At 40.1% G+C, this 21,482-nt stretch overlaps 1 protein-coding gene across 4 annotated transcripts in view; it reads left to right on the top strand.

Moving 5' to 3' along the window:
* The window catches only part of LOC129500711 (zinc finger protein 45-like), a 58,726-nt gene extending 44,957 nt beyond the window's left edge, over positions 1–13,769 (top strand). For all 4 annotated transcript variants that reach the window (XM_055311402.1, XM_055311406.1, XM_055311404.1 and 1 more), the window contains 2 exons: positions 141–233; positions 9,075–13,769. In XM_055311402.1, the coding sequence (XP_055167377.1) occupies positions 141–233; positions 9,075–10,468 (1,487 nt within the window). In that variant the 3' untranslated portion in view covers positions 10,469–13,769. The remainder of the gene's footprint in view (positions 1–140; positions 234–9,074) is intronic.
* The last annotated feature ends 7,713 nt before the right edge of the window (positions 13,770–21,482 follow it).

Below are 21,482 nucleotides of genomic sequence, written 5' to 3'. Positions count from 1 at the left end.
TTCTTCAGATGAGTCATGAGAAAAGAATATTTGAAAAACGTTGCTTCTGATTGCTTGATGAGTATGTAATGGGAACCTCATTTTCCAGTGAATTTTACCTAGAATCTGTTGACTTTAAGCATATGACTTTGTGTTCACAGGGCATCAACCATTCAAACGAGATATGATCCACTTGATAAGGGAAGAAAAGTTTTGGATGGTGAAGTTAGCAACCCAAAGAAAAGGCAATTCAGGTAAGAACCAAGTAAGTAAGGGTCTTGCAGGCAGTTCTACTGTCTGTTTGATATTTCTCCATGCTTATTTCCATATTCTAAACTGCCAAGCCTCTTTCCTGGATTATTATAACAGCCTTTGTACAGGTTGCTGTGCTTCCACCTTCCCATCCTACATCTGTTTTCTATGAGCAAAGTAATTCCTAGGCAATGTAATTGAGATTGCCATTCCTCTATTCAAAATCCACTATGGCTGGGCACCTGGGAGATTTAGTCGGTTAAGTGTCTGACTTTGGCTCAGGTCATGATCTCAGGGTCCTGCAATCGAGCCCTGCATCAGGGTCCCCACTCAGTGAGGAGCCTGGTTTTCCCTCTCTCTCTCTGCCCCTCTCTCTCTCTGCCCTAGCTTGTGTGTGTGCTCTCTCTCTTTCTCTCACTCAAATAAATAAATAAATAAAATCTTTTTAAAAATTCATAATGGCTTCTTTTTTTTTCACCTTAAATTTAAAACCACTTACAGTGACTCTTAGAGTCTGCTCTGTATCCCCAATTCCTCTCTTTTGAATGCATCTGTCCTCTTTCTATCTTTCTCTATTTTTATTTTTTTAAGGTTTGTTTTGTTTTTAAGTAATCCTACACCCGACATGGGGCTTGAACTCACAGCCCTGAGATCAAGAGTCACACGCTCTACAGATGGAGCCAGCCAGGTGCCCCTCTCACTGCATTTTTCCACCCACGTTGTCCTCCGTGCCGTTACTCAGACCTGCCAAGGATACTGTACATCGCCTATTGCTGCCTTATCAAATTACTATGAATGTAGCAGACTAAATGATAAACTTTTATTGTATTTTTGTTGTTTAGGTATGATCTCTGACACATCTCATGGGGATAATATGTAAGGTGTCTACAAGGCTGCATTCCTGTCTGCTACCTTGTCAGGACCCTTCTGATGACATTGCTCCCTCCCAGATAATCCAGAATGATCTTCCTGTTTTTCTGATCAGCTGATTAGCATCTTTCATTGCATCCACAACCCAATTAACATAGCATGCTCACAGGTTCTGGGGATTGGGCATGGACATCTTTCAGGAACCATTAAGTCTGTTACAGAAACTTCTCCCTTTGGGACCTGTTACTTTTTCACACTGCTTGGAATATTCTTTCACTGAAAATCCTACTGGTTCTTCTCTTCTTCAGTTAGGTCTCTGCTAGATTTTAATACCATGACACAGGCCTTCTGACCATTCTGCATAAAATACAATGCTGTCTTTACTCCTCTTGCTTTCTATTGTGTCTCATACATTTTTGTTTACCTCTTACTTCTCTCTCCCCAGTGGTTATAATCTGCAGGAGGAGAACTTAAATTGTTTTGATTATTGATGTGTCCTCCATGCCCAGACTAGTCCAAGGATGAGGCAGTATTTGCAAATATTTATTGACTTCATGAATGAATAAATGGATAGGAGAACTTAACTGTGTTAACTGTCATCGGTGATGTAGGATAGTTTATTTTTCTGAATGCTTATTACAGGCTTTTAAATTTATTTCACAGCTCAGTAAAGGTTTTTAGTTTGCAATTTGTGAAAAACTGATGCAAAATACCAATTTAACTTTATCCAAAATTTTTCCACTCTATCTTCAAAGAACCCAGAAGCCTTGTAAGAAACCAGTGCATAGGCTTCCTTTTCACTAGTCACTCCATGACTCATGAAGCAATCAATAAGTGACCATAAACCAGTGGGTTTTTCGTATATAGCCTTTATGATGTTGAGGTATGTTCCCTTTAAACCTACTTTGTTGGGGGTTTTTACCATGAATAGATGTTGTACTTTGTCAAATGCTTTTTCCACATCTATTCAAATAGTGATATGGTTCTTATCCTTTCTTTTATTGATGTGATGTATCACACTGATTTGCAAATATTGAATTACCCTTGCAACCCAGGAATAAATCTCACTTAATTGTGATGATTTATTTAATATATTGTTGGATTCAGTTTGCTAGTATTTTGTTGAGGATTTTTCCATCTATGTTCATCAAAGGTATCAGCCTATGGTTCTCTTTTTTTGTGGTGCCTTCATCTAGTTTTGGTATCAGGGTAATGCTGTCCTCATAGAATGAAGTTGGAAGTTTTCCTTCCTTTTCTATTTTTTGGAATAGTTTGATTTGACAGAATTCATCTGTGAAGCCATCTGGTGCTGGACTTTCATTTGTTGGGGCTCTTAGATTACTGATTCAGTTTCTATGCTGATAATTGGTCTGTTCTAATGTTCTATCCTATCTTAGTTTTGTTAGGTTAAATGTTTCTAGGGATTTATCCATTTCTTCTAGGTTGTCCAGTTTGTTGGCATATAGTTTTTTGTAATTCTCTCTTGTAATTATTTGTATTTCTGTGGTTGGTTATTTCTCTTCTCTCATTTGTGATTGTATTTATTTGAGTTCTTTCTCCTTTTCTCTTGATAAATCTGGCTAGAGGTTTATTAATTTTATTGATTTTTTCCAAAGAATTAGTTCCTAGTTTCTTTAATCTGTTCTATTCTTTTAGTTTCTATATCATTTACTTCTCTAATATTTATTATTTCATTCCTTCTACTGGTAGATTTTGTGTGTTGTTCCTTTCCTAGCTCCTTTAGATGTAAAGTTAGGTTGTTTGAAATTTTTCCTGCTTATTGAGGTCAGCTTGTGGTGCTATAAACTTCCCTCTTAGAACCACTTTTTCAGCATCCCAAAGGTTTTGGACTGTTGTGTTCTCATTTATTTCCATGTACTTTTTATTTCTTGGTTGACCCATTCATTGTTTACTAGCATGTTATTTGACTTCCATGTATTTGTGGTCTTTCTAGATTTTTTTCTTGTGACTGACTTTTAGTTTCATAGTGTTGTGGTCAGAAAAGATGTATGTATATGATTTTGATCTTTTTGAATTTGTTGACACTTGTTTTGTGGCCTAATATATGATCTATCTTGGAGAATGTTCCATGTACACTTGAAAAGAATGTGTATTCTGCTGTTTTAGGATGGAATGTTCTTTTTTTTTTTTTTTTTGGATGGAATGTTCTTAATATGTCTGTTAAATCCATCTGTTCCAATGAGTCATTCAAAGCCATTGTTTCCTTGTTGATTTTCTGTTTAGTTAATCTGTCCATTGATGTAAGTGAGGTGTTAAAGTTCCCTACTGTTAATTTATTATTATGGATTAGTGCCCTTGTGTTTGTCATTAACTGTTTTATATACTAGGGTGCTTCCATGTTGGGTGCATATTTACAATTCTTGTATATTCTTGTGGGATTATCTCCTTTATTATTATTATTAGTGTTCTTTTTTTGTCTTTGGTTATAGTCTTTGTTTTAAAGTCTAGTTTATCTGATATAAATATTGCTATTCTGGTTTTCCTTTCACAACCATTTGCATGATAGATATTTCTCCATCCCCTCACTTTCAATCTGCAGATGCTTTTAGGTCTAAAATGAGTTTTTTATAGGCAGCATATAGAAAAGTCTTGTTTATCCATTTTGTCACCCTATGTCTCTTGATTGAATCATTTAGTGTGTTTACATTCAAAGTAATTTGTTGATAGATATTATGTATTGCCATTTTATTACTAGTTTTGCGTTTGTTTCTGAAGATTTTCTCTGATCCTTGTCTTTCTTTCATGGTTTGCTGATTTTTTTAATCAGTATATTTGGATTTCTTCCTCTTTATTCTTTCTATATTTATCAGTGGTTTTTCATTTGTGATTATTATTAGGTTTGTATGCAGCATCTGTGTATAGCAGACTACATTAAGGTGATGGTCATTTACAATTGAACTCATTCTTTACTCCTCTCATCCCTATGTATTAGGTATATGGTATCATATTTTTCATCCTTTTATTTTATGAGTTCCTTGACTGATTTTTTAATAGAAATATTCATTTTTATTGCTTTTGTGTTTCCTACTTTTATACTGTCACTTCTGGTCTTCCCAAAGTGTCCCCTTTTAATATTTATTGCAGGGCTGGTTTAGTGGTCATGAACTCCTCTGATTTTTGTTCATACGGGAAACTCTTTATCTCCTTATATTTTAATGGTAACCTTGCTGGATAGAGTATTATTGGTTCCAGATTTTTTACTTTCAAGACTTTGAATATCATGCCATTTTCTTCTGGCCTGCATGGTTTCTTCTGAAAAATCAGCTAATATCCTTATGGGGTTTCCTTTGTATGTAACTGTCTTCTTTTTGCTTGCTATCTTAAAATTGTTTTCTTTATCACTACATTTTGCCATTTTTTTTAAATTTATTTATTTATGATAGTCAGAGAGAGAGAGAGGCAGAGACATAGGCAGAGGGAGAAGCAGGCTCCATGCACCGGGAGCCCGATATGGGATTCGATCCCGGGTCTCCAGGATCGCGCCCTGGGCCAAAGGCAGGCGCCAAACCGCTGCGCCGCCCAGGGATGCCCACATTTTGCCATTTTAATTACAATATGCCTTGGTATGAATCTGCTTTTGTTGATTTTGTTGGGGGTTTTCTGTATCCTGGATCTGGATGTCTGTTTCCTTCCCTAGATTAGGGAAGGTTTTAGCTATTGTTTTCTCAAATAAATTTTCTACTCTCTTTTTTCTCTGTTCTTCTTCTGGGATACCTATAATACAAATGTTACATGTTTTATGGTTCATTGAGTTCACTAAGTCTATTCTTATTTTGCATAATTATTTTTTCTCTCTTTTGTTCAGCTTGATTACTTTCTATTACTCTGTCTCCTAGGTCCTTAATTTGTTCCCCTGCTTCTTCCAGCCTGCTGTTCATGCCATCAAGTATGTTTCTCATTTCATTTATTGAACCTTTATCTCTGCTATGTTATTCCTTCACTCCATGGTAAAGGTCTTACTGATTTCTTCTACTGTTTTCTCAGGTTCAGTGAGTATCTTTATGATCATTGCTTTAAATTCTCTATCAGGCATATTAGTTGGATTTGTTCCACTTAGGTCTCTGGCCATGGCCTTGTCCTGTTCTTTCATTTGGAAAAATTCCTTTGTCTTCTCCTTTTCTGTAAGTCTCTGTGCCTGTTACTGTGTGTTAGGAAAGTCAGCTATATCTCCTGTTCTTGAGGGTAATGGCCTTGTGAAGAAGAGATCTTGCAGTGTCCTCTGTTTCCCAGGGCCTGGTGCATCAGGGAGTATCTCTATCTCCTATGTATGCTGCATGCACTCTGCTGTTATGTCCTGGCCTCTTCATCCTTCAAGATAGTCATCTGCAGAGGCTCTCTTTGCCCACTGTGGGCAGTGTTTGATCCTGGCCTGAAAATGGCAAGTTTTAGCTAGGTGTGCTCAGGTCTGTTCATGAAAAGAGACCTGTTGCCACTGCCGCCAGCACTTGACGCCCTGCAAAACTCCTGAGTGGGAGACATGGTGTGGGCAGGGGTTTGGCCAATCTTCTAGGGGAGGAGGCCTGTCATGCTGGCACTATGGCAAGTATGATTGGGAAGGACAGTTCCAGTGGAGTATGAGGGAGTGTGGCATGGAGCATGGCAGGTTAGGTAGCAAGTATTAGCATTGTACTGGTTCCTGCAGGAGGCCCTGTGCTTGTGCTTAGGGCCTGGGGAGGGAAATGTCACCTGCCAGTTCCTTTGTTTCTGGGGGATCTCTCTGGGACATGCTCCAAGATGAACAAATAACCTCCCCACTGTGTGTCCCAGGTACTCTTCAGATTGCTGTTCCATGCTGTATGTTCATGGGCTATTTCCCCTGCCTTCTCTCCAAGGGCAACCCCAGTGGCTCCAGACTGTCCCCAGGACAAACCTGCTGACCTTTAAAACTCAAGGCTTCAAACACTGCTGTCTGCAAGAACTCATAAAATTTGGCCTCTCTTGCCTTTTGCTATGCGAATATATTTTCCCTGTGCACTCTCCTGTGTGCTAGTCTGTGTCACTCCCTTCTTCATAACCATGGCTCCCTCTTCTCCACAGCAGCCACAATCTGTTTCTTTCCCAAACCATGTTTCCATGCTTCCTAACTTCTTTGATGTAGCCTCTTTACTTTTAGTCGTAGAGTTTGTTCTGCCAGTCTTTGGGTTGATTCTGGGGTATTGAGGATGATTTTGTAATTACCTAGTTGTATTTGTGGGGTAGGGGCAGCCTAGTATCCTCTTACTCCATTGCCATCTTCCTCTCTTCCTCAAAAAATACTTTTTTTTTAAAGGTTATTTATTTATATATTTATTTATTTAGAGTGTGAGTGGGGGGAGGGGTAGCAGGGGAAGGAGAGATAGAATCCTAAGTAGGCTCCATGACCAGTGTGGAGTCTGACATGGGGCTTGATCTCACCACCCTACAATCATGACCTGAGCTGAAATAGAGTTAGACACTTAACCAGCTGAGCCACCCAGGCACCCCAAAGGTTTAGTTTTTTTATATAATCTCTACTCCTAACGTGGGGCGCAAACTTACAATCCCAAGATCAATAGTCACATATTTTACTGACTAAGCTAGCCAGGTGCCCCAAAAAATCTTTAAAATGAGGATTCTGATGTCTGTTCCTGAACAGATCCCCCACAAATGGGGGGGGGAACCTTCAATAGCAATCAGCTTGAAAGTTGTTTATCCTTTCCACAATTTGCCCTCCTCTAGCTCATTTGCTTCTTACAAAGCCTTTGTCCACATCATTATAGCCAGGCTTCCCCTTCATGTACCAGAAGTGGATATGATGAAAATAATACCACTCACACAGCTGAATATTGTCTATTCCTGATCATTTTTGTTCAAAAATATGGTATATATTTCTGCACCTTTATTTTTTACAAATGTAGCCATTAAATAAGCTTTAAAGAATAATGATTTCACATGATTTCCATATATTTATTAGGAAATCTATTGTTTCATTTTCAATTGATGAACATTATGAACATTATTATAACCTGGAAAGTATCAGGAAATGGCCCACTCAAAATTGTCACATCCTCAGACTTTTTTTTTCTCCTTCATCCAAAGAAAACTATTTTAAAGGGACAATTTATTAAATATAACCAAGAGGTGCACACTCACCTATGGATATTTTTCAAAGTTTTTATACTTAGGACTTACTTTTCCATATGAACCATTTTTTGAATGAGAGACTTGCTGAGTTCCTGAACTAAGTTCAAACTTTTTAGAACACAAGCCCCACTAGGAAATGCATCTTTCAGTATATCCAAAAATTTTTTTTTCAAAAGAAACATTTTATGTGTACACAGATTTATACGAATGACTTTATAAGACAATTCATGCAATCACCCCATTCCTGAATAATGATGTTCAGATAGTTTCTGTCCCTTTTTCCTAAATACTTATTGCATGGTTTAAAGTTTATTTTACAGATGACTAAACGGCTGCAGTTTTCAACTGGAAAAACTGATGTGATAACCCAATTTATTTACATCCAAAGATTTTCCATACTTTGTTTTGAATTAGACAGTCCAGAAGCCTCAGAAGAAACCAAATGCATAAACCTTCATGTAGTCTTTTCACCCCTAGTGGTTTGCCACCTTTGGTTCTTTTATCAGTAATACTACCCTTGTGGATATTCCTGTAAGATACAGACTTCTGATTTGACAGCAAAACTTCAGTTTCCTTTCCCTTTTTAATTTTAGATATCTTAAGTTACCATGTGTATGAACACAGTTAAATAAGAGGAACTACACACATTGTGTAGAATGCAGGAATACTTAAAATATGTAGCTATAGTCAGTTCTGGCTGTTTGACAGAAAGATTGCAAAGAGTGTAAGCAACTACAAAGTTTAGAAGGACAGTTTACACAGACCTCCTGCACTTGACTTCAACTATAGGTTTGGGAGATTCCCAAAATTGCCTTCAGATTGAATCATTTTCTAAAAGGGACCACATTCACTGAATGCGGTTATACTCAGAGTTAGTGTTTGTTACAGGGAAGGATACACCTTACAATCAAGCAAGAGAAAAAGCACAAGAGAGGGAGTTTAGGGAAGTACCAGATGCAGAGTTTCCATTGTCTTCTCTCCATGGAGTCAGAGATATGTTATTGTGTTACTTTCCCAAAATGAAGGTGTAGTTATACACAGGATATTGCCAATTAGGGAAACTCACCTGATCTGGTGTCCAGAGTAATTATTGGAGCTCTGTCATATGACCAGTGTAGACTGAATGGGTTCATGTGGTCATGCTTGGTCCACACCAGGAGGTGATTGAAAGCATCACCCCAAATAATTCTTGGTCTTTCTGGTATGGTCATATCATCCCTAAATCATATTATTAAACTTTCTAATGTGACCCAAGATGTTATAGCACTCCTTTCAGGCTTGACATTGCAAGGGCTTAGAACTGTCTCTCAGATGTTGAGGACAAAGGCTGTCATTGTGTATATAATTTATTCGCTGCATAATTTATTGTTTAAGAGTTTACTGGGAGCATCTGTATGGCTCAGTCAGTTGTGTCCAATTCAATCTCAGCTCAGGTCTTGATCTCAGGGTTGTGAGTTTAAGCTGGGTGTTGGCTCCATGTTGGATGTAGAGCTTTTTTTTTTTTTTTTTTTTTTTTTAAGAGTTTGCACTGATTTTTGAAATTCAGTAGAAACAGCAAAATTAACATGTATCATCATTTTGGTATTCAGTCTTTGACTTCTAACTTGTATGTCACATATGAGACTAGTGGGATTCTAAATTTGTTTCATTAGTGCTTAGTGAATAGGGGCCTACTAGACTACCTCTTGGTTTATGTAGACATTTAAACTAGAGACCATGATAAACACTAGAAAGATGTAGGGAATATTCCCTTGATTCATTAAAGTCCCATGCTCTTCCCTAACTGTTAAATCTTGAAGACATTGAACAAAGCCTTCATTTCTCCACATCACTGCATTCTGTCATTTTAGGAGACAAAGTCCAACATGAAATGGAGACTAGTCCTAAAGCAGAACCACATGAAGAACTTCCTTGCTGGCAAATCTGGCAACACATTGCAAATGACTTAACCCGATGTCAAAACTCCATGATAAAGAGTTCTCAATTGTACAAACAACGTGATTTACCCAGCCAGGTGGGAGCAGAACTGTCTATAATCCGCACAGGCCAGAAAACTTACCAGGGAAATGGGTGTAAAGAATTCTTCAGTGATACTTCCAACTGTGATCTTCAGCAGTTAAACTCTGGAAAAAAGTCTCATACATGTCGTGAGTGTGGGAAATGCTTCTTTTATAGTTCAGCACTTCGTATTCATCAGAGAGTTCACCTGGGAGAGAAACGGTATAGGTGTGATGAGTGTGGTAAAGAATTCAGTCAGAACTCACATCTGCAAACTCATCAGAAAGTCCACACTATAGGGAAGGCATTCAAATGTGAAGAATGTGGGAAAGGCTTCAGCCGTAGATCAGAACTTAGTAATCATTGCAGGTTACACTCGGGAGAGAAACTTTATAAGTGTAAGGGATGTGGGAAGGCCTTCATTAATGCTTGCCATCTTCAGGACCATCAGAGAGTCCACACCGGGGAAAAGCCATTTAAGTGTGATATCTGTGGTAAGAGCTTTCGTCGTAGGTCAGCACTTAATAGTCATTGTGTGGTCCACACAGGAGAAAAACCATACAAATGTGAGGAGTGTGGGAAGTCCTATACTTGGCGTTCACGTCTTCGTATCCATAAGAAAGTCCACATGGGACAGAAACCACACAAATGTGAAGAATGTGGAAAGAGCTTCTTTTCTAGGACACATCTTTATTACCATCGGAGGTTCCACACAGAGGAGAAACCCTATAATTGTAAGGAATGTGGGAAGAGCTTCCGATGGATCTCACCTCTTTTGACACATCAGCGAGTCCACAGTGGAGAAAAACCATTCAAATGTGAAGAGTGTGGGAAAGGATTTGGTCAGAAATCATGCCTGCAAGCTCATCAGAAAGTCCACACCAAAGAAAAACCATACAAATGTGAGGAGTGTGGTAAGGGCTACAAGACAAGCTTGGATCTTGATGTGCACCAGAGTGTTCATATGGGAGAGAACCCATATACATGTAGGGCATGTGGTAAGCACTTCACTAGGACCTCAAATCTTAAGGTTCATCAGAGAGTCCACACTGGAGAGAAACCATACAAATGTAATGTATGCAGTAAGGTCTTTAGTCAGTCTGGACATCTAAAATCTCATCAGAGAGTTCACACAGGAGAGAAACCTTATAAGTGTAAGATATGTGGTAAGCAGTTCAGTTCAAGTTCATATGTTAAAATTCATCACAGAACCCATATTGGTGATAAATTTCATCCAGTCTCATAGGAGAAAAAACTTTGTATTGGTAAAGTGAATCTATCAGCCATAGCTAAACACATCCCAGTGATCCCAGGATCACACAAGTGGTGCAATAAGGGCTTTAGTTAGAACCTTTACAGTTACAGTTATCACTCAAGAAATAAGCTGTTGAAATAAGAATCTCTTTAGGCACTTATCAAACTCTAATGGTGGATATTAAAATTGATGTCCCTTGGAATATAAACTCCATAAGGGCAAGGAGTTTGCTGCTGTATCTATATAATCAACATTGAGTAACACTCAGTATATGCACTTAGTATTTGTTTATAAAATGAATCAAAGGGAAGAGAGAGAATTAGGGAAGATGGCAGAGTAGGAGGACCCTAAGCTTGCCCCCTCTTATGGATACCACTAGACAACACTTCTATCAGCATAAGTAACCCAGAAACCGACCTGAAGACATAAACTCATCAACTAAAGGTAGAGATGAGGCAATATTAAAAGAGGTAGGAAAGGCAAAGATGCAGTTTGAGAGTAAAACAGACTGGCAGTCAGTGGTGGGGACAAAGCCAGTGGTGCAGAGAAGGCAAAAACCAGACTATCACACTGGGGAGCCCACACAGGGAAGACAAATCCCCATGACATCTGGCTTTGAAAGTGATGGGCCAAATTCCAAGAATTCTTAAAACCAGTGGGACTTAACTGGATTTTCAGTTTCTGTGGGCTGGGCTCTGGGAGAGCACGATAACCAACCAGTGGAAATAGAGCCAGGAATCAGCAGTTTGAAAAGTGCTAGGGGCAGATGAGAGGGAGAGTGATTTACTCATCTCCGAGCATGGCCTGGAGAGGCAGGGATTATGAGAACACCCCTCCAGGAACAAAGGAGTAGTAGGCACCATTTCTCTCCCCGGCCCCCCAGCATAAACATGGCCACTTGCTGGAACCAGTGCGGCACCAACACACCTTACCTAACTTGCTTACACCAAGCCCTACCCGTCTAATCCAGTGGATCACTTTCCCAGTCACTCTTGCTTCAGTGCTGGCACTGTGAGCCCCTTTCCCCAGGAGACCAGATAAAATCCCACCAACACCTCATCTCCTGACCTGCATGTTTTATGAGAGATCATTTCCAGACGTGGCAGTGACAGCAGGTCTCATTACACAAGCAGACCAGCATATATTAGGCTGTGATCTACCCAGCTGAGGACCAAACCCTGTCCACAACAAGCAAAGAGAGCCTCTCCAGATGACTAGACCGGAGGAAAAAGGCAGGGACACAACAGCAGGCACAGGCAACACACATAGGAGACACTGAAACGACAGGTCCCAGAGCACAGGCGATAACGCGCTGCAGGGCACTACAGGACCCCTTCATAAGGCTGTTACCTTCAAAAGGAAGAGACCTAGCTGACTTTAATAATAAATAGAGAAAATGAGGAGAGGGACATATCTCCCAAATGAAAGAACAGGACCAAACCACAGCAAGAGACCTAAGCAAAAACAGATGTAAGTAATATACCAGATAGAGAATTTAATGATCATAAAGATACTCCCTGGACTTGAGAAGAGTGAAGGACCTCGGTGAGACCCTTACCACTGAGGTTATGAAGAACCAATCAGAGATGAAGAACACAATAAATTAAAAATACATTGATGGAGGGGATTCCTGGGTGGCTCAGCGTTTTAGCGCCTGCCTTCGGCCCAGGAAGTGACCAAGGAGTCCCAGGATCAAGTCCCACGTCAGGCTCCCTGCACAGAGCCTGCTTCTCCCTCTGCCTGTGTCTCTGCCCTTCTCTCTCTTTGTCTTTCTGTCTCTCTCTCTCTCTCACTGTCATGAATAAATAAAATCTTTTTAAAACTAAAATAAATACATTGATGGAATAAACAGGCTAGATGACACAGAGGAATGTATTATGACCTGGAAGACAATAATAGAAAGTAATTAGCTGAGCAAATGAGAGGTGAATTTTTATTTTTAAAGATTTTTATTTATTTATTCATGAGAGAGAGAGAGAGAGAGGCAGAGACACAGGCAAAGGGAGAAGCAGATTCCATGCAGGGAGCCTGACGTGGGACTCGATCCTAGGTCTCCAGGATCAGGCCCTGGGCTGAAGGTGGCACTAAAGCGCTGAGCCACCCGGGCTGCCCAAGAGGGGAAACTTATGTAAGTTGAAGATAGGGAACTCTGACTCCATCAAGCATAATAACATTTGCATTAAAGAGATCCCAGAAGAGAGAAAAGGGGCCAAAAAAAAAAATTATTTAAAGAAATAATAGCTGAAAACTACCTTTTTTGTGGGAGAAGGAAACCGATCCAGAAGGCACAAGAGCACTCCAAAAATCAGCCCAAGGACGTCTACACCAATATACATAGTTCTTAAGATGGTGGAAAGTAGTGATAAAATATTTTAAATGAATCAAAAAGAAAATGTATGATATTTAAAAATTGTATCTGGAAAAGGAAACTAGAAAAAAATTCAGAGAAACAGTTGAAATGCAGAAATATATATCACTGCATTCCACAGCATTATTTTGGTAGTATCTTATTGCAGTTGGCTCCTGGCATACCCTCAGCCATCGATCTGAGTTTGGGTTATTTTTGGGATCTTGATTTCATGTTCCATTGGTTTATATAGTAGAAACTCAATTCTATTTTGTGATTTTTCTCACATGGCAGACTGAAACAATTTTAATTTTGCAATAACTGGCTACTGCACACAGCTTACTTGAATTTTCTCAATGTTAAGGCAAGGGTTCAAAGTAACATTAAAAGAGATTTATGATGATAAAAATGATAAAAATTTTCTTAGTTTTGAGTTCATCATTGATTTTTAAATTTCTGCATTACCATGTAATCTTTGATATGATTGTTTCTAATTTGTAGCATTTTTAAAAAATCAAACTTCTCTGGTAGAAGCTATGCCAAATTTGAAGGACAGCTTCCCATATTCTTCCCTCATCCCCATGAAATAAATAGAAAAATCTGGGATTTGGTGGTTTCATCAAATATATTAAATACTACTGCAGAAATGGCAGTTATATGTTTTTCTTCCTGATGATAATATACATCTTTTGAAAAGCAGTATATACCAATGTGAAATGTGTAACTCTGACCTGGAAAAAAACACTAGGAATATATGATAATGAAGTTCAAACAATGAAAAGATGAATATGCATCAATAAAGTTACAATTTCTAAAATGGAAATGATGAGTGTTCACCGATAAGGGTTTGTTTAAATTTCATATGTTCCCATAGTTTCATGGGGCTGTTTAAGTAATGTCAGGGACATGTAATATCAGGAGAACATAATACAGGCTTTGTGAAATCAGACCATAGCCTTCCTAGTATAATAAAATTCATAAATCTCTGTGTATATGTGTGTGTTCTGTGTATATCCATACATAATATAGAATTGGATACTCCTAGTAATATTCTCTGGCAAGGAGTATTTGGTGGCATTTAAACTGTCACCAAATACTGGAATAACTCATTACCAAGCTAATTATTTGTAATAAATCTCGTCAGATTAAGCCAAAAGTACTTAACTTCTAAAACTGAAAAGACCACAAGTAGGGCTTACACCTAACCTGCATAGCTGGGGTTCTCTTAAAGTGGTTACAGGTAGCAACAACACCTGAGACTGGCTGGCCTGTGTTCATGTTCATGTCTCAAAGTGCATGAGGCCTAAAATCCCAACCACACTCAGTAGTAAATTCTTAGATAGTATCTAGTTCCAGATCTTTAGTGAGGCCATTCAGTTTCAGTTCCCTCTTGTGACCATGGAATTCACTTGTTTTATGTGGTCCCTAGGGATTTCCCTATCTTAGCTTTGAACTTACCTACATTTGATAGAAATTGTTCCAGGTCATCTTTTCTTTGTTTCAAAAGAGGCTTCCCAAGTTATTAACATCTAACTAAATTGATGGGATATCCATTTGAAGATCTGAGTCTAGTACCACAATATTTCCTTTTTATTTGACAACACTATGACTGATTGTAAAGTTAGCAGTCTCAGAACCTCTGCCTTAACTCATCTGGAGATTGATATTTTGTTACATTTGCCATGTCTTAATACAAATATTTAATTCTTGAAAGGATTGTTTATACTTTCATATTCTTTTACTAATGAGAATAATATCTGGACGTTAAAAAGAAGTACATCAGTAGAGGAAAGTCAAAAGAAAGTGGGAGGTATTAGGTAAATTCACCACTATTAATACTTTGGTTTTTTTTAATAAATTTTTATTGGTGTTCAATTTACCAACATACAGAATAAACCCAGTGCTCATCCCGTCAAGTGCCCCCCTCAGTGCCCGTCACCCATTCACCCCCACCCCCCACCCTCCTCCCCCTCCACCACCCCTAGTTCATTTCCCAGAGTTAGAAGTCTTTATGTTCTGTCTCCCTTTCTGATATTTCCCACACATTTCTTCTCCCTTCCCTTATATTCCCTTTCACTATTATACATATTCCCCAAATGAATGAGAACATACACTGTTTGTCCTTCTCCGACTGACTTACTTCACTCAGCATAATACCCTCCAGTTCCATCCACGTTGAAGCAAATGGTGGGTATTTGTCGTTTCTAATGGCTGAGTAATATTCCATTGTATACATAAACCACATCTTCATTATCCATTCATCTTTCGATGGGCACCAAGGCTCCTTCCACAGTTTGGCTATTGTGGACATGGCTGCTAGAAACATCGGGATGCAGGTGTCCCGGCGTTTCATTGCATCTGAATCTTTGGGGTAAATCCCTAACAGTGCAATTGCTGGGTCGTAGGGCAGGTCTATTTTTAATTCTTTGAGGAACCTCCACACAGTTTTCCAGAGTGGCTGCACCAGTTCACATTCCCACCAACAGTGTAAGAGGGTTCCCTTTCTCCGCATCCTCTCCAACATTTGTTGTTTCCTGCCTTGTTAATTTTCCCCATTCTCACTGGTGTGAGGTGGTATCTCATTGTGGTTTTGATTTGTATTTCCCTGATGGCAAGTGATGCAGAGCATTTTCTCATGTGCATGTTGGCCATGTCTGTGTCTTCCTCTGTGAGATTTCTGTTCATGTCTTTTGCCCATTTCATGATTGGATTGTTGTTTCTTTGGTGTTGAGTTTAATAAGTTCTTTATAGATTTTGGAAACTAGCCCTTTATCTGATATGTTATTTGCAGATATCTTCTCCCATTCTGTAGGTTGTCTTTGAGTTTTGTTGACTGTATCCTTTGCTGTGCAAAAGCTTCTTATCTTGATGAAGTCCCAATAGTTCATTTTTGCTTTTGTTTCTTTTGCTTTCGTGGATGTATCTTGCAAGAAGTTACTGTGGCCAAGTTCAAAAAGGGTGTTGCCTGTGTTCTCCTCTAGGATTTTGATGGAATCTTGTCTCACATTTAGATCTTTCATCCATTTTGAGTTTATCTTTGTGTATGGTGCAAGAGAGTGGTCTAGTTTCATTCTTCTGCATGTGGATGTCCAATTTTCCCAGCACCATTTATTGAAGAGACTGTCTTTCTTCCAGTGGATAGTCTTTCCTCCTTTATCGAATATTAGTTGACCATAAAGTTCAGGGTCCACTTCTGGGTTCTCTATTCTGTTCCATTGATCTATGTGTCTGTTTTTGTGCCAGTACCACACTGTCTTGATGACCACAGCTTTGTAGTACACCCTGAAATCTGGCATTGTGATGCCCCCAGGTATGGTTTTCTTTTTTACAATTCCCCTGGCTATTCGGGGTCTTTTCTGATTCCACACAAATCTTAAAATAATTTGTTCTAAGTCTCTGAAGAAAGTCCATGGTATTTTGATAGGGATTGCATTGAACGTGTAAATTGCCCTGGGTAACATTGACATTTTCACAATATTAATTCTGCCAATCCATGAGCATGGAATATTTTTCCATCTCTTTGTGTCTTCCTCAATTTCTTTCAGAAGTGTTCTATAGTTTTTAGGGTATAGATCCTTTACCTCTTTGGTTAGGTTTATTCCTAGGTATCTTATGCTTTTGGGTGCAATTGTAAATGGGATTGACTCCTTAATTTCTCTTTCTTCAGTCTCATTGTTAGTGTATAGGAATGCCATTGATTTCTGGGCATTGATTTTGTATCCTGCCACGCTACCAAATTGCTGTATGAGTTCTAGCAATCTTGGGGTGGAGGCTTTTGGGTTTTCTATGTAGAGTATCATGTCATCGGCGAAGAGGGAGAGTTTGACTTCTTCTTTGCCAATTTGAATGCCTTTAATGTCTTTTTGTTGTCTGATTGCTGAGGCTAGGACTTCCAATACTATGTTGAATAGCAGTGGTGAGAGTGGACATCCCTGTCTGGTTCCTGATCTTAGGGGAAAGGCTCCCAGTGCTTCCCCATTGAGAATGATATTTGCTGTGGGCTTTTCGTAGATGGCTTTTAAGATATCGAGGAAAGTTCCCTCTATCCCTACACTCTGAAGAGTTTTAATCAGGAATGGATGCTGTATTTTGTCAAATGCTTTCTCTGCATCTAATGAGAGGATCATATGGTTCTTGGTTTTTCTCTTGCTGATATGATGAATCACATTGATTGTTTTACGAGTGTTGAACCAGCCTTGTGTCCCGGGGATAAATCCTACTTGGTCATGGTGAATAATTTTCTTAATGTGTTGTTGGATCCTATTGGCTAGAATCTTTTTTTTAAATTTTTTTAATTTATTTATGATAGTCACACACACAGAGAGAGAGAGAGGCGCAGAGACATAGGCAGAGGGAGAAGCAGGCTCCGTGCACCGGGAACCCGATGTGGGATTCGATCCTGGGTCTCCAGGATCGCGCCCTGGGCCAAAGGCAGGCGCCAAACCGCTGCGCCACCCAGGGATCCCCTATTGGATAGAATCTTGTTGAGAATTTTTGCATCCATGTTCATCAGGGATATTGGTCTGTAATTCTCCTTTTTGGTGGGGTCTTTGTCTGGTTTTGGAATTAAGGTGATGCTGGCCTCATAGAATGAATTTGGAAGTACTCCATCTCTTTCTATCTTTCCAAACAGCTTTAGTAGAATAGGTATGATTTCTTCTTTAAACGTTTGATAGAATTCCCCTGGGAAGCCATCTGGCCCTGGACTTTTGTGTCTTGGGAGGTTTTTGATGACTGCTTCAATTTCCTCCGTGGTTATTGGCCTGTTCAGGTTTTCTATTTCTTCCTGCTCCAGTTTTGGTAGTTTGTGGCTTTCCAGGAATGCGTCCATTTCTTCTAGATTGCCTAATTTATTGGCGTAGAGCTGTTCATAATATGTTTTTAAAATCGTTTGTATTTCCTTGGTGTTGGTAGTGATCTCTCCTTTCTCATTCATGATTTTATTAATTTGAGTCTTCTCTCTCTTCTTTTCAATAAGGTTGGCTAATGGTTTATCTATCTTATTAATTCTTTCAAAGAACCAACTCCTGGTTCTATTGATCTGTTCCACAGTTCTTCTGGTCTCAATTTCGTTGAGTTCTGCTCGAATTTTAATTAACTCTCTTCTTCTGCTGGGCGTCGGGTCGATTTGCTGCTTCTTCTCTAGCTCCTTTATGTGTAAGGTTAGCTTTTGTATTTGAGTTCTTTCCAGTTTTTGAATGGATGCTTGTATTGCGATGTATTTCCCCCTCAGGACTGCTTTTGCTGCATCCCAAAGATTTTGAACAGTTGTATCTTCATTCTCATTAGTTTCCATGAATCTTTTTAATTCTTCCTTAATTTCCTGGTTGACCCTTTTACTTTTAGCAGGATGGTCCTTAACCTCCACGTGTTTGAGGTCCTTCCAAACTTCTTCTTGTGATTGAGTTCTAATTTCAAGGCGTTATGGTCTGAGAATATGCAGGGGACGATCCCAATCTTTTGGTATCGGTTCAGACCCGATTTGTGACCCAGTATGTGGTCTATTCTGGAGAAAGTTCCATGTGCACTTGAGAAGAATGTGTATTCAGTTGAGTTTGGATGTAAAGTTCTGTAGATATCTGTGAAATCTATCTGGTCCAGTGTATCATTTAAAGCTCTCGTTTCTTTGGAGATGTTGTGCTTAGAAGACCTATCGAGGGTAGAGAGAGCTAGATTGAAGTCACCAAGTATAAGTGTATTATTATCTAAGTATTTCTTCACTTTGGTTAATAATTCGTTTAAGTATTTGGCAGCTCCCACATTCGGGGCATATATATTGAGGATTGTTAAGTCCTCTTGTTGGATAGATCCTTTAAGTATGATATAGTGTCCCTCTTCGTCTCTCACTACAGTCTTCAGGGTAAATTTTAGTTTATCTGATATAAGGAGGGCTACCCCTGCTTTCTTTTGAGGACCATTTGAATTGTAAATGGTTCTCCAACCTTTTATTTTCAGGCTGTAGGTGTCTAAAATGAGTCTCTTGTAGACAGCAAATAGATGGGTCCTGTTTTTTTTTATCCAGTCTGAAACCCTGCACCTTTTGATGGGGTCATTAAGTCCGTTCACGTTCAGAGTTACTATTGACAGATATGAGTTTAGTGTCATCATGATATCTATTTAGTCCTTGTTTTTGTGGATTGTTCCACTGAACTTCTTCTTAAAGGGGAATTTTAAGAGTCCCCCTTAAAATTTCTTGCAGAGCTGGTTTGGAGGTCACATATTCTTTCAGTTCCTGCCTGTCTTGGAAGCTCTTTATCTCTCCTTCCATTTTGAATGAGAGCCTTGCTGGATAAAGTATTCTTGGTTGCAGGCTCTTCTCATTTAGGACCCTGAATATATCCTGCCAGCCCTTTCTGGCCTGCCAGGTCTCTGTGGAGAGGTCTGCTGTTACCCTAATATTCCTCCCCATAAAAGTCAGGGATTTCTTGTCTCTTGCTTCTTTAAGGATCTTCTCTTTATCTTTGGAATTTGCAAGCTTCACTATTAAATGTTGAGGTGTTGAATGGTTTTTATTGATTTTAGGGGGGGATCTCTCTATTTCCTGGATCTGAATTCCTGTTTCCCTTCACAGATTAGGAAAGTTTTCAGCTAGGATTTGTTCAAATACATATTCTGGCCCTCTGGCCCTTTCGGCGCCCTCGGAAACCCCAATTAAACGTAGGCTTTTCTTCCTTAGGCTGTCATTTATTTCCCTTAATCTGTCTTCATGGTCTTTTAATTGTCTGTCTCTTTTTTCCTCAGTTTCCCTCTTTGCCATTAACTTGTCTTCTATGTCACTCACTCGTTCTTCCACCTCGTTAACCCTCATCGTTAGGACTTCTAGTTTGGATTGCATCTCATTCAATTGATTTTTAATTTCTGCCTGATTGGATCTAAATTCTGCAGTCATGAAGTCTCGTGAGTCCTTAATGCTTTTTTCTAGAGCCACCAGTAGCTGTATAATAGTGCTTCTGAATTGGCTTTCTGACATTGCATTGTAATCCAGATTTTGTAACTCTGTGGGAGAGAGGGCTGTTTCTGATTCTTTCTTTTGAGGTGAGGTTTTCCTTCTAGTCATTTTGCTCAGTGCAGAGTGGCCAAAAACAAGTTGTATTGGGAAAAGGAGAGAAAGAGAGAGAAGGAAAGAAAAGAGAAAGAGAAAAAAGGAAAAAAAGAGAAGAAAAAGAGAAAGAAAAAGAAAGAAGGTGAAAAAAAAAGAGGGGGTGGGGGAAGCAATCAGAAATCAAAAAGAAAAGAAAAAAGAAAAAAAACACGGGGGAGTATCTTCTGAATCTGTAGACTTTAAGTCCCTTGACTTCCCCTGGAACTGGTCCGTCCAGCTGGTCTTCTGGGGGAGGGGCCTGCTGTGCTGATTTTCAGGTGTTAGCACTTGGGGGAGCTGCTCTGCCCCTGCCTGCTGCAGGGCTCAGCGGGGGTTGTTTACCCTGTGGGGCCCCAGGAGGAACAGCCGCAGTTGCTATGGCAACTCTAAAAGCCTGGATTCAGCCTCCGCAGGAACTTTGGGGCTCTCCGTCTGCAGGGCCTGGAGGCTCCGGGGCGGGGCCGCTGATCTGCTCAGCTCGGGGCAGGAGCGTCCTCGCTGTCCTGGGCCCTCCCGGCCTCTTCCTGTCCTGGGGGAGGCCGGATCCTGGGCTGTGTCCCAGCGCCCTGTGCTCCCGGCCTGCGCTGTTGGATTCGCGCTCCCGCCCCGCAGCCCCCTCCGTGGAGCCGCTCCCGAGCCCCTCCGAGCTGCTCCGGCCCCGCCGTGCGCGCTGCAGCCCTTAGGGAGCTCGGAGATGCGCTCGCAGGTGTCTGTTAGTGTCCCAGGGAGCCCGAGGGCATCCCCGCCCTCCTGGGTCCTGCTCCAACTCCCTGGGAGCCCCTTTCCGCCCGGGAAGGTTGGTGCAGCTCCTGCTTCTCCGGGACGGGGCTCTCCTGTCCTGGGGACACTCGCCCCGGCCTTAGCCCGGCTCCTCGCGGGGCCCCTCCCCCTTGGATGCCTTTTGTTTCTTTATTTCTCCCCCCCCCCCCCCCCCGTCTTCCTACCTTGATAGAAGCGCGAACTCTTCTCACTGTAGCGTTCCAGGTGGTCTCTCTTTAAATCTCAGGCCGAATTCGTAGATTTTCAGGATGATTTGAAGGTTATCTAGGTAATTTGTTGGGGACAGGTGATTTGGGGACCCTACTTTTCCGCCATCTTGCCCCTCCTCCACTATTAATATTTTGATGAGCGTGCAAAGTAAGAGTTGTATAGAATTTTATAAGGAACCTAAAACATACTATTTTCTAATTAGAGTTTTTTGCTAAATGGAAACAATTCTTGAGGGTCACTTCAATAAATTTACCTACAACCTCATTTCTAGTGTCTATACAGTATTCTGGTGTACCAAGTATCATTTTTTCCTTAACCAGTTTCCTGCTGATGAAGATCTATGTGATGGTCAACTTTATGTGGCAACTCATCTAGACTATGGTCCCCAGTTATTCTGTCACAGACCTAGGTGTTAGGAAGGTATTTTGTAGAATATGTGATTAAAGTCCAGAATCAATTGACTTTGAGTAGGGTATAATATCCTAACTCCATTTGGGTTGGCCTGATATAACAAGTTAAAAGTCCTTAGAGGCAGAGCTGAAACTTCACTGAGAGAAAGCATTTTCCTGCCTGTTGATGGCATCTTC

Source organism: Nyctereutes procyonoides, unplaced genomic scaffold (assembly GCF_905146905.1).
Source record: "Nyctereutes procyonoides isolate TBG_1078 unplaced genomic scaffold, NYPRO_anot_genome, whole genome shotgun sequence".
Classification (NCBI taxonomy): Eukaryota; Metazoa; Chordata; class Mammalia; order Carnivora; family Canidae; genus Nyctereutes; species Nyctereutes procyonoides.
Note: the sequence above shows the minus strand (reverse complement) of the source record. Positions and strands in the feature narration are given on the sequence as shown.